Consider the following 13,574-nt stretch of genomic DNA (forward strand, 5'->3'; position numbering starts at 1 on the left):
GAGGTGCTCCAGCCCTCGGATCATCCTCGTGGCTCTCCTCTGGACACGCTCCAGCAGGTTCATGTCCTTCTTATGTTGGGGACTCCAGAGCTGGATGCAGTACTCCAGGTGGGGTCTCACGAGAGTGGAGTAGAGGGGCAGAATCACCTCCTTTGACCTGCTGGCCACACTTCTTTTGATGCAGCCCCGGATACAGTTGGCCTTCTGCGCTGCGATCGCACATTGCTGGCTCATGTTGAGCTACTCGTCAATCAGCACCCCCAGGTCCTTCTCCTCAGGGCTGCTCTCCAGCCATTCCCTGCCAAGCCTGTATTTGTGCTTGGGATTGCCCCGACCCAGATGTAGGACCTTGCACTTGGCCTTCTTGAACTGCATGAGGTTGTCTTGAGCTCACCTCTCTAGCCTGTTCAGGTCCTTCTGGATGGCATCATGAGAGAAAGAACATTTTAGATATTAATCTTTCACACTTAGACTTATTAAGTCTAAATAATTGTTAAGAGTAGTTAATTTGTTTAAAGTCTACTGTGGTTTAATTAATTTATCTACAGGTAAAAGTATTAAATTATTTATCAATCAACTTTGATCCAATTTCCATCTCAGAAATCTAAACACCTACATTTGTGCCTTACATCTCTCTTATATTCTTCATGTTGGTTTATATAAAATTGCTACTACAGGCTTCCTTACTTTTCCAGTATCCCATATTTCTTGGCAGCTTGCAAGTTTAAGTCTTTGAAGTAAAAAGGAGTGTAGGACTCCTCTGTGGTTTTTATTGGCATCAAGTATTATATACTTCATGGGAATAGAGGCCTCCTTTCTGGAGGAGACTGGATGGAAGGGACCACAAAAGGTAGAGACGAGAAAAAACACATTGAAGCTCACAAAGCAATGTTGTCCAAAAAGAAGGGCATTTTGTTAGACAATGATACTGAAACCTGCACTTTTAGTGAGTCCTAAAGAGCTTCCATATTTGTGTAATCTCTGAAAAGCTAAAAAAGCATTAAGAGATTAATGATATGAAATTCAAGAAATAGTAGTAAAAAATGGTGAGCTCTTAAAATGAATTGTGACATTACCTAAAAATACTGAAAATCAGAAAGAAAACTAAAACTCTCAGAATTAAATTTATGTACATGCACACAAACTCAGATTCAACTATATCAACACTTTCATATGTGAGGAAATGGAGAGACATGGATTTGACGGGTAGACCACTCGGTGGATAAGTAATTGGCTGGATGGTCACACTTAAAGAGTTGTGGTCAAAGGCTCGATGTCTGGGTGGAGACCAGCAACGAGTGGGTCTGTATTGCTATCAGTATTATTTAACACATTTGTTGGGGACATAGACAGTGGGACTGAATGCACCCTCAGCAAATTTGCCAGTGACACCAAGCTGTGTGGTACGGTTGACACGCTGGAGGGAAGGGATGCCATCCAGAGGGACCTGGACAGGCTTGAGAGGTGCGCTTGTGCAAAACTCATGATGTTCAACAAGGCCAAGTGTAAGGTCCTGCATGTGGGTTGAGGCAATCCCAAACATGGATACATGTTGACGCGGAAGCTCGGACAAATACACAACGACCGATATGATCAAGGTAAATGCCACTTTATTGCACAGATAGCTCAGCTATTATAGACAGTTCTCTCCCGCGCCACGCAACACTCAAGCAGCAATTGGTTACATGCATAGTTCACGCGAGCATCCTTACTATATGATTGGCTAGCCCTAGCTGTCCATGTGCACAGTTATCTTCTTTTATGTTTTGCTCAAAGTCCTGCTTATCGGTACATTCAGCAACAGTTCTTTCCTCCCTCTACATAACTCAGACGTTCACAAAACACAATTTGACCTTCGACATTCCTTGAAGCTTACACTGTTGTCAACAAGTCCTCAGTGCTTGGGGTGCTCACAGGGTGACCACTGATCTCTAAAAATTCTCCCACAAATCCCCCTTTTTGTTTTTGAGCAACCCAAGCTCCCGCAAACATTCTTTCCATAGACTTTTCCAACATTCTCCTTAAGCACATCAATAAGCATGGTATAACAGCAAGCAACACTATAACTATATGCAATATGACTAAGCCTTGCTTGGCCAAATCGAGCAGCCATCCTGACAACCCCCAAGACTGGAACATAGTGTCTAGCCATGAGTATTGCCGAGTCAATTTGTACATATTGTCTCTCAACTTGGCCAATTGTTCATGGATTGAGGACGAATGATCAGATAAATTCATACAACACATTCCCTCAAAGTCCTATTGCAGGGGGGTTGGACTAGATGACCTTTAAAGGTCCCTTCTAACCCAAACTATTCTATGATTCTATGATTCTGTGATTTGTATGATTAGATTAGTACCGAAGGCTCCAGAGAAAGACAGGCGTCCAAGAGCACAAAGCCAAACATATGCAATTGTGTTATGCAGCTGTTCTACAACAGACATCTTCCATACAATGGTATGTCTGCCATGTGGATCTAGTGTCTAAATTAAGCTATATAAAAAGACACATCTTGTTGTCATCAAGTTGCTCTTATCTTATGGGAAAGAAGATGTCAAGATTTTAAGAAAGCATATTAAATTGAAATAGATATTAAAAAAAGACCACACAATACTGAGAAGAAAGCTTGTGCTGAGAGAGACTGATTTAAAGATACTGTATAACTAAGATAAAAACATAGCCTGTAGAGCAAATCTGCAGAAAGGAAAAACTTTGTCTCACAGTGTCACTTGCTATCTTCGGCTGTCCTGAGGATGAGACATCAGAATTATGCAAGTCATTAATAACCAGCACAAAAAATTAAACCCGGGTATGGGAGTTTACAGTATTAAAAGAATGTAATTATTGTGTGATGGCAATTGTTGAATTTTTTAAACTGCATTTCAAGACAATTAATTGTCTACACTACAGTTCAGAAAAGGTGTCAGGCTGACATACTGGAGGATTCCTTACTGAGTCAAATTCCTTACAGAATCAAATTCCTTACAGTGAGTATGGCTTCTTGGCAATTGCGTAAAACGCCATTAAATACCAGAAAAGCAAGCCTAAAAACATTTAAAAATAATTTCTCAAGCAATAACTTTTCTATGCTTTTATAAATTCATATGCTTGCTTTGTTGTTGGAAAAAAGGTCCAGAAGGTAAAAGGGAAACTCATCATTAAGGATACACACACCCAGACGTGACCCTGTGTGCATCTGTGTGGAGGAGCGATTCTTTAAAGGAAGCGACTGTTGAGCCATCCAGAACTATTTAGTCTGTGGCATCTCTTGTGATACAACCAACTACAGATAGAGCCTAAGTAATGTCTTTGAGATATGGATATCTACAGAAAATGGGATCAAGACACAGAACCTAAAAATATAAGCAGACCATAGCAAGGTTCTGATCATTATGAAATCTGAAGTTACTGTGGTATCAAAACCATGGGTTCCATTAAGTGACACAAGGCTAGAACGCATGTAGCCTTACCTTAAATGAAAGTCCCCTGCATTCTGCTTAGTCAAGTACTGTATTTCTGAGATCTGCTGCTGCAGCAGTATTAAATATAAAGTGCTGTTTCAGTTGGGTCATTCTTTATTCCCTTTACATACATTACATGTATATGTATGTACGTGTATGTGTGTGTGCAGCTGAAGCATGTAAATAAACCCCACAATTGACTACTTCAGGCTACCTCTGCCAGAGCTCTCAGTAGAATGAAGCATAAATTTCCTTAAGACCCATTGGCAAACTCATGCTCTATTCAAACTGAGATCCTTCCTCACCTTCTGCAGACCTGCAAACTCATTAATGGCTCTATATTGCTTATTGAGTCATTCAAGCATACACAGAGCATGCTAGATTTCTTCCTGCTATCTCCTTCTCCCTGGGTTATATAAGGACAACCTTTCATTTTTGCAAAGCTTGCTAGGTTATGCTGCTTGCAAAGGCACTGATGAATATGTGTTTAGTGGCAAACATGTTTACACTTTCCTCTGTTTTAAAGGACTGATAAACTTAAACGGATAGCTAAAATGAGCCCTCTTCAAGCTGAAGACAGAGAAAAGTCATTCTGAGGGATTTCGACCTCTAAGGTGGGAAAGCAAGAAGAATTATGATTTTTTAATTTAGAGCAGATGACTTTCCATTCTGTTTTCTTTTAATAGTTCATCATGTGAACAGGAATGAATAAATCCTACTGTTTGCTTTGTCCTATGGACAACAGAGAAAAACCCAATGATTTCAATAATTATATTATCCAAACTTCACATATTATTCAATTTGTCTTATCTCATCCTGTAATATGCATAGCGGTGCATTCAAAGATGAACAACAAGGAACTGGTGACTTTTCTATAGGCTTCTAATCAGGGTTTGTTTGCTTATAAATCTGTCAGAAAAACATGGTTTTAGAAGGTAGATATGAGCTTCAAGAGGCAAATAAACACCTGATGGGATTTTCAAAAGTACAGAGGTTTAACCATGACTTAAAACGGTTTTAATTGAATATGTAGATACTTTTGCAAATCCTATTAGCAGCCTATTTACATACCCTGCCTGCAGTCAGAATGCCTGACTATGGCACCACTGAGTGTCATGGGGGATGACACTGAGGTGATTTCTGCTACCATGTAAGCAATAAACTTCCTGAATTTAGTTCCATGGAACTATCATAGATGATGTCTGCTTCATCTTATCTGTAGTTGCTCACCACACTGTGGAGAAATTGGCAGGTGAGGAGTCAGACCATTCACTGGTATTAAACAGTTTTCAATGGCTTTAATCTTTTAAGGTTACTCAGGTTTCCATAAGATTCAGGACAGGTGAAATAAGAAGGATTCTAAACTGAAAGGTCAGTCCTAAAGGTAAGAATTTTATTCTCCTATATACTCTTTTACAAAGCTGCACTGATCCAGTAGCTCCAGGCAGGGTATGTCTTTCACGACCATTCTTATTCTTTTTTACTATGCATTCACCAGCAGCATGAGAGGGTGCAATGTTCAGCATTCCTGGTTCCCAGTTATACAGGAATGAAAGGAAGGAAGAGCTGTGTAACTGGCCAGTCCTTGGGCATACTGAACCACAACAGTGCCCCTGGACTAGGTCACTGCTAGATCAGACACTTCACAGAGCATCTCCTTCTACTGCCTTTTTTATCACATTATGGAGGATGGTTCATTCCAGTGGCCCATGAGCAAGAGTGTCAGAACTTCATGACCTTGTAGCATTAACACCCGTGTATCTGAATACCCTGGACATGGCTTGATAGAAACTAAAGGACTGAGGTGATCCTAAGCTTTTAAAAGAGTGCCAGAGGACTGGGAAAGCACTCTAATGCACTTCCTCTAGCTTATCCGGTTATGACTACTCTAGCATAATAGTGTTCAGTGACATACAACCCTCCTTTATGTTTCTATGATTATTATACAAGCCTGCTTTCCATCTCCCTTGCTTGCAATACATTTTTTCAATTTTACAGTAAAATCTGGTTGATATGCATTACATTTCTTCATCTTAAAAGAATATTAGGATGAAACATGTCTGAAATAATCCAATAGTTTTATAACAGGTTTGTATCGTCCATTGCTGTTTAAGGCATTAGAAAATGCATTGTTTATCCCAACAAGCACACCACTTACCCTCAGCATAGGGCCATTCTGGAACACATGGGGTTCGTCACAAACTACACAGTATTCATTCAATACTGGTATCCTCTGCTCAGCAAATTCAATAGTCTGAGAACAATGAAAATGAGAAAAACAACATCTGCTTAAAAATAATTAACAGTCCGCTCATGCTCCACAGTGTTTCATAAATGGGTAAGATATGACATCCTACCTGCACAAGAAAGCCACGGTCTCGTACCAGAATGCATTTTGCACCATAATTTTGCTGCAAGGAAAAAGTTCAGGCAACTTCAGTGTTGGTAGACTAATTATAAGGAAATTGTAAAACATTTGTATTTTTTGCATGCAAATAAGTTAAACAATATTTGCAACTAAAAAAGATCTCTCATTTGCATAAACCAAACATTACAAATAATCAATCCTTTTACTGTTTGCTGAGTGTGGGGTAGATTATTAGCATTTCTTTTTAGTTCTTAAATCTGATGAGGTTTTCTATCGCAGCATCCCAAAACCTGTAATCTCAAACGAAAACACCAGTGCCTTTACTTCATTATAATAAACTGGCATTTGATAACTTCCTTTAAATTTTAACTGAGTATTATCTGTACAAATATGGACTATACGCTTAGGCTTGAATGACTAATATAAATCTTAGAACAGCCAAAAATATTTTTCTTTTATATATTTACTAAGATCTCACTTCTGTGAGCACCATGCTGAAAGTCCTCTGTGCTCAGATCCTACTCAGATCCTTTCTGCCTTTTTATTTCAATATACAACAAATAAATTAGAAGGAACTTTTGTTACAGGAGTCACCAAGGTACAAAATTCCCTCTGGGCTGGTATCTATCTCAATCAACCCTTGTTTTGACTAAGAGTCAGATCAGTTCCATTTACAGCTTTTTGGGGTTTTGTTTTGTTTATAATCTTATTTCCTTTCATTTCTCTAACTGCTTATTTGGGAAACTTTTCCCTTTTTTCTCCCGGGAAATAATCCTCCTAATTGTATTCATATATGAGATTCAAATATTTAAGCTGAGAACTGAAGAGAAATTAGGGTCCTGATTCATTGCTTCCACATTCCACTGACTTCAAATCGAGTTAGACACCCAGATTACCCATATATATGTTATATAGGTTACCCATATATATTTACATATATACATGGGTGTATATATATACACCCATATACTTTGACACTGTCCCACACAACATCCTGGTCTCTAAATTGGAGAGACCCAGATTTGTTGGATGGACCACTCGGTGGATAAGGAATTGGCAAAGAGTTGCAGTCAACAGCTCGATGTCCAGGTGGAGACCAGTGACGAGCGATGTTCCTCAGGGGTAGATACTGGGACCGGTGCTGTTTAACATCTTTATCAACAACGTGAAAAGTTGGATTGAGTGCACCCTCAGCAAGTTTGCTGGCGACACCAAGCTGTGTGGAGCAGTCGTCACACTGGAGGGAAGGGATTGCCATCTAGAGGGACCTAGACAGGCTTGAGAGATGGGCCCGTGCCAACTTCATGAAGTTCAACAAGGCCAAGTGCAAGGTCCTGCACATGGGTTGTAGCAATCCCAAGCACAAACACAGGATGGCCGGAGAATGGATGGAGAGCAGCCCTGAGAAAGAAGGGCTTGGGGGTGTTGGTTGATGAGAAGCTCAACATGACTTGGCAATGTGCACTTGCAGCCCAGAAATCCAACCGCATCCTGGGCTGTATCAAAAGAAGCGTGGCCAGCAGGTCGAGGGAGGTGCCCCTCTACTACACTCTGGTGAGACCCCACCTGGAGTACTGCGTCCAGCTCTGGAGCCCCCAACATAAGAAGTACATGGACCTGTTGGAGTGAGTCCAAAGGAGGGCCACAAAGATGATCAGGGAACTAGAGCACCTCCCCTATGAAGACAGGCTGAGAGAGTTGGGGCTGTTCAGCCTGGAGAAGAGAAGGCTCTGGGGAGACCTTATAGCAGCCTTCCACTACCTAAAAGGGGCCTACAGGAAAGATGGGTGGGTCTCTTTATCAGGGAGTGTAGTGATCGGACGAGGGGTAATGGTTGTAAACTGAAAGAGGGTAGTTTTAGATTAGATATAAAGAAGAAATTCTTTACTCTGAGGATGGTGAGACACTGGAACAGGTTGTCCAGAGAAGTTGTGGATGCCCCATCCTTGGAAGTGTTCAAGGCCAGGTTGGATGGGGCTTTGAGCAACCTGGTCTAGTGGAAGGTGCCCCTGCCTGTGGCAATGGTTTGGAACTAGATGATCTTTAAGGTTCCTTCCAACTCACATCATTCTATGATTCTATGATTCTGTGATTTTATGAAATGGTAAATACAACATAACTAAAGGAAAAAGTCACTGTAAGTTAAAATTTCTATGAAATTTTCTGTATATACACATTGGTGTATCATGTTTCTATTGTGCTTCTATTTATGATTTTATTCTTACATGGAAAACTGCGCATCACTCACTTTTGGATTTATGAGTGGGACAAATTATGTTCCCTCCCCTTCTCACGCTGAAATAAACACACTCTCTTGTACTTTCTATATAACCCTGACATGGCGATACTTGAGAATATTCATAAACACCTGCTCCATTACACACAGCATCCAGTATTAGCTACTATTTACTTCAAGCACAGTGTCAAGATACTCAGTACCTTGGAAAACGAGGACAGGTATTTAATAAGGGAACTTAGATTTTCTCTTTTTTAAATAAATTAAATCTTGGCCTACAAAGACAAAATTTACTAGTGTTGTAAACAGTGAAACTGGGAAGAAAAGCAGTAGACTAAGATACCCCCCTATATTTCTGCAACTTTAGAGTGATTTATAAATATCACCTGAGTAACCAAATGATATGCTTGACAACGGACTAAGGTAGATTCCACTTCCAAACATTGCACCATGGAGCTGAAAAAGAGCGGAGTGATTGTTTAACAATAATTTAGTTATCTGGACAAAATAATAATGATAGGCACAGTTCCTAATGTAGGTAAGCATCTGCCCCACTGCACTAATTTATTTTCTGGTAATAAATGGTGTTCAAAAAAATCATGCTGTGAATATACAACTAAGATGCTGTATATTCTGGAAACCATGTCCAAACGCCCAAAGATAATTTTACATCAGATTTATATATAAAATTGCATTTTCTTTTTTTTAAATCTAACATTACCATGTAGGATACCTACAGAGGGTGCTTCTGTAGATGGTCAAATACATCTTAGCCTTAACAAGGCTGAGCAAGCTTGGCATGTGTCTCACATCAAAACCTCGGCAGGAACCACAGCCTAAGCCAGTCTTTGTGAATCATCATCAGCAACAACTGCTTTTCTTTTCTTTAAGGTAAGAAATGATGAGATGGTGATAACACTGCTCATATGCTGTAGAAAAATTCAGTCACTGGTTCTGCCTGAGTACTGGAGGAATGGATTCAGTCAACTTTTGTCTGAGCCAATTCAGACATGCATATTCCGTCACCGCAGGACTATGCTTTAGCCACAAAGCTACCAGCTATCTGAAAAGAAGAGAGGAAAGGGAAGACTCTTCTTCACCAACATCACTGCTCCATGTCATGGAGCTTGGGCTAAGCAACACTTTTTATTACTGCTGTGATCATTTTCTTGTCTGCAAAGGGGGAAGTATGGGTTTCACTTCTTCTCCAGGGACTGACTGCTTTATGTGGAAAAGTCTTTAAAGAAAACACACAAAGTAGTTGTTGGAGCACAAACGAGAACCCAGAGTATCTCCTACCCAGGTAGATATGACTGGGCTTCAGAGTCATGCTCACCCTTATTTCTTTCCTCCGGCCCAATGACATTTACATTATCTCTGCAATGTGCCAGAGCTCCGATAGGAATGTGCAATCATACTCTCAACTCTTCCAGATCTTTTCCTGACTGGTTGGTACTGGGGGAAGCAGAATGAACTGGGCTCAGAATATGCCCTAGTTGTGTGAGAGAATTAAAAATCATGACTTGTATAAAACAGGGCTTTACTGCTTCCTCCTCTTCCCAATATCTCAACCCTGAACAAAAATATAAGCATGAACAAAGGGTTTTACTTTGGTGAATTTTGGTGTGTAAATCCTGCTTTCTTGGGAAAGTATCTTACAAGGATGCTAATAAAAACACCCAAACCACTAAGAAGAACAGCAGAGATTTCCATTTCCTTTTTTTCAGTGTTTCCTGTTCCTCGATCCTTAGTCAGCACCCCAGGATCCTCCTCCAAGGTACCATGGACTCAGCTCTGGGGAAAGAGCTGTCAAAACCCTGATGCTAAAATACTCTGAATTACAGCTCCCCAGTCCCTCTCATACTGCCTACTTTGCTCTGCAATAGTGGTCTCCTGATGATTCAGTCTGAGAAACCAAACTGAAGTTTGCAATAGCTCCCTCCTGGCCAGTACACTCATATTCCTTTCCCAAGGAAACCGGAGAAGAAAAGAAGAGAAGATGCTGTAAATCCAGTTTCCGTAAACCTAGGATGCTCTTGGATCCTATAACATAGACATAGTTTATGTAGCTCTAAATATTAATCCCCAAGACTGCTTTCGAGCAGTACTCAGCTAAGCCTCCTGGAGGTGCTGCTGTGTAATGTAAAATCAAAACACTGATTCCATCGATGGGACTTTTTAGCTATTTTAGCAGACACATTATTTCATTTTAATTGCTTCAGAAAAGTACTTCTTCCAGGAAACATGAGGGTATTTGAAATCACCCCTTTTTGCCACCTATATGACTACCAGAACCTCATCCCTTGAAAACTCATCTAAGCTTAATATGTAATCAAATGTGCACAGATTAGCTAAAGTCTATTTAGTCTACTATTTACCTGCAGCCTCGTATTGGATGCAACAACTAAGCCGTTCCTCAGGATGGAATGCCAATTTTCAATGTGTGAACCACTAAAAAAGTGAAAGAGAATGTGTTAAAATCCACAATGTGAAATGCAAAATGAATCAGTAATCCTTTAAAACAATATATTCCCAGCTGTAAACCTCAAATGGCAAGAACAAAGAAATAGCATGGCATTTTGGTAACCTTTGATTAATATGAATATATGTACTTACTGAAATGCAAAGGTACTTCCGTAGAGATTTTTAGCAGCTCGGAAATTGGATTCTTTGGCTGGTGGACTGCTGAGAAGTAGGAACTGGTGGGGAGTGTGCATAAACTTCAGTTGCTGTAAAATATAACAATGTACAGGTGAAAAGAAGTTGATTAACACAAAAGCATTGTATTTCCATAATGGTAGTTCTTAAGATACCATGCTGTTTCACACAATGTATGACTGCATCTAAATAACTACAAGAACTAAGTTGAAATTGGTCTCATTACCATAGTTTTCACCTGAAATCAAACAATAAAAATGTCCTTTAGTTTATGAAACATATGGAAGTTTCTGAAACATATTTCAGCCTAATATGGCTTGAATAAAGTAATTAAATTGAACAATTTCATCATGGTATTCTGATCAGAGCTGGCTTTGAATTAAGATTCAGATTTGAAAGGCTGCAGATTACTATGCCCTTAATCAGAGGATGAGAGGCACACACAATCAGAAATGAATCTCAGCACCGTCCCTCTCAAATTCTAGAGCTATATTCTTTTTACAGTGTATTCATATGTGGATCTCCTGGTACATCACGTTTGTGTGTACAATCCTGTATCTAATATTCTATATGGTAACAAAACAAATAGTGATGCTCTTCTCACCCGATCTCAGATGACTGCAAGGTGGACACTTGCATTTGAGCTACTCGCCTCAAATAAGCTTTTTCTGAGCATTATTCCTTTGACCTATTTTAGATATTCACAACATGATTCTATGAGTCATGACCTGAACCTGCCTGTTTCTCTCCCTTGTCTATTAATAGATCCCATGTGATTAATGTGAATGCAAGCACATTTGGACAGGAGATTTCCACCTAAAATGTTAAAACGAGCCATGAAGAATGAGAAAATAATAAAGAATCCACAAACACTTACTCTATTCGCTGGTAGCTTCACAATATGTGATCTATTACTAGAAATAACCCTAAAATAAGAAACAGATGTATTAGACATGATAACCAAACAGAACTTTTCTTCTTAAGCATGTGTTATGAATGGCCACCACAAAACATCCAGCTGCAGGCCTTTGAACCTGTCAGATGGAAGCAGAACAAATCTGGACTACAAATCAGATCTGAGGCCATACAAATAAGCTGGAGTCTTTCCAGTGTTTTCAGAGGGCCCAGATGAGGTCCAGAAACAGTCCAGAAACAAATGCAGTTGCAAATGTCAGCCCTGTCATTAATTCTTAGGGTGAGTTTATACCAAATTAAAGTGGTGAAGTGATTATTCATTCAACTTGGTACTTCAATAATTATCATCTCACGTGAGTCAATTTTATACCATTGTAGAAGAGGATGTGCAAGCGGGTCTTGTTTATCCATCTGCTTCTTTATTTCCAAGTAAGGTGCCTAGAAAAGAGTAATTACATTCTTTATTTCTAGTTGAAATCATAAAGTTAAATTTTATATGTTACTTTTCCCATGAGTTCATCTATTAAAATGAATACATAGGACTCATTATTAGGCTTACATCACAGTTTTGCTGACATTTAGCATTGTACAGCTATAAACAACAAGAATTAACATAGCAATTATTTTCCCTGGAGTAAAATAATAAGCATATAATTAGCATCAAAATGAGTATATTATAGCAAACATTGGTGATCTCAGGGACAACAGCAGATGTCTATTTATGTTTGGCTCTTGGAATAAGAAATTGGACTGGAACTTCAAAAAATTAAGTCTCTCAAAATACCCCAAGTGTAAGAGATGACTTGTAAATTCCCTGAAACAAATGGTGAGAGACAAAAGACGGGGGAGGCCCTCTGAGCCTCACTGAGGAATGTCTCAAACACTTGCAAGGACTTTGAGATATGGCTGTAGCCAAGGGGGGGATAATGTGGAGCCTGGACAATGTAGGCCTTGTGCTCAAAGAACTGACAAGGCTAACACCTACTTCTCTCTTGTGTGACCCAGGAGAGAAAACTCATCTGGACAGCACAGGATGCTGGGGGGGGAAGTCTTGTGAAGACAAGGCTTTCTGCTCAACTTGTGAAGCTTGTTAACTTCTTTATTTTCAGGGCCACTGTGTCCAATAATGAGCTTTGCCTCATTATCTATGAAATGCATATTAAAGTTCACACCCCTGCATATGCTAATGAAGATGATCGAGATCATGCTAAACATGCCTGACTATAGGACTCGTCTCTCCACCCAAATCATGCTACGTGTCATCTGGGGGGGGGAGAGAAGCCTGAGCATCACAACAGCGGTGTGGGTCGTACTGAGACCGCAAACATAAAAGGGGAAAATAAGGGTCCCTGAAAAACTTCTTTTCCCTGAAGACGTCTTTTTGCCCCTGCGGATGACTTCTTTTTTCCCCGGAGATCCACAGAGGAGCGCTCCTACAAACCAGAAACCCCCCGTTGATGGACCAACACTGGAACCAGGACCGGTGATCTCTTTATCTCTTTCTCTCTCTCTTTTTCTCTCTATCCCTCTGTTTCTCTTTCTTCTCTCTTTTTCTCTTAAAGTTAAGTACGTAACCGTCGTGGTTTGGCCTCAGCGAGCAATAAAGAACCACGCAGCCGCTCGCTCAACTCCCACAGCCGTGGAAAGAGAAATCGACAGGGCAAAACTCGTGAGTTAAAATAATGCAATTTAACAGAACAGCAAAAGGGAAGATGAAAACAAAACAATAGCACCAATAAAGGGATATGAAGACGCAATTACAGTACCGCCGCGATGTGCACCGACCAGACCAGCACCACCACAACCCACCCCCAAGTAGCAACTGCTCTCCTCTCCCCAGCTAGCTCCTCTTATAGCCCTGGCATGGGTCACGTGGTATGGAATACCTGCCCCCTGCCGGCTCCTGGGGAGATTAACCCCATCCCTGCCGAAACC

General features: G+C 40.2%; 1 protein-coding gene across 1 annotated transcript in view; it reads right to left on the reverse strand.

The window, feature by feature from the left end:
• Positions 1-13,574, reverse strand: part of LOC104291173 (poly [ADP-ribose] polymerase 8-like) — a gene marked incomplete at its 5' end in the record, with an annotated part of 64,018 nt that overhangs the window by 4,908 nt on the left and 45,536 nt on the right. The window contains 5 exons of the mRNA XM_009890373.1: positions 8,453-8,522; positions 10,445-10,517; positions 10,683-10,795; positions 11,602-11,650; positions 12,010-12,077. Of these exons, the coding sequence (XP_009888675.1) occupies positions 8,453-8,522; positions 10,445-10,517; positions 10,683-10,795; positions 11,602-11,650; positions 12,010-12,077 (373 nt within the window). The remainder of the gene's footprint in view (positions 1-8,452; positions 8,523-10,444; positions 10,518-10,682; positions 10,796-11,601; positions 11,651-12,009; positions 12,078-13,574) is intronic.

Source organism: Charadrius vociferus, unplaced genomic scaffold (genome assembly GCF_000708025.1).
Source record: "Charadrius vociferus isolate BGI_N301 unplaced genomic scaffold, ASM70802v2 scaffold548, whole genome shotgun sequence".
Classification (NCBI taxonomy): domain Eukaryota; kingdom Metazoa; phylum Chordata; class Aves; order Charadriiformes; family Charadriidae; genus Charadrius; species Charadrius vociferus.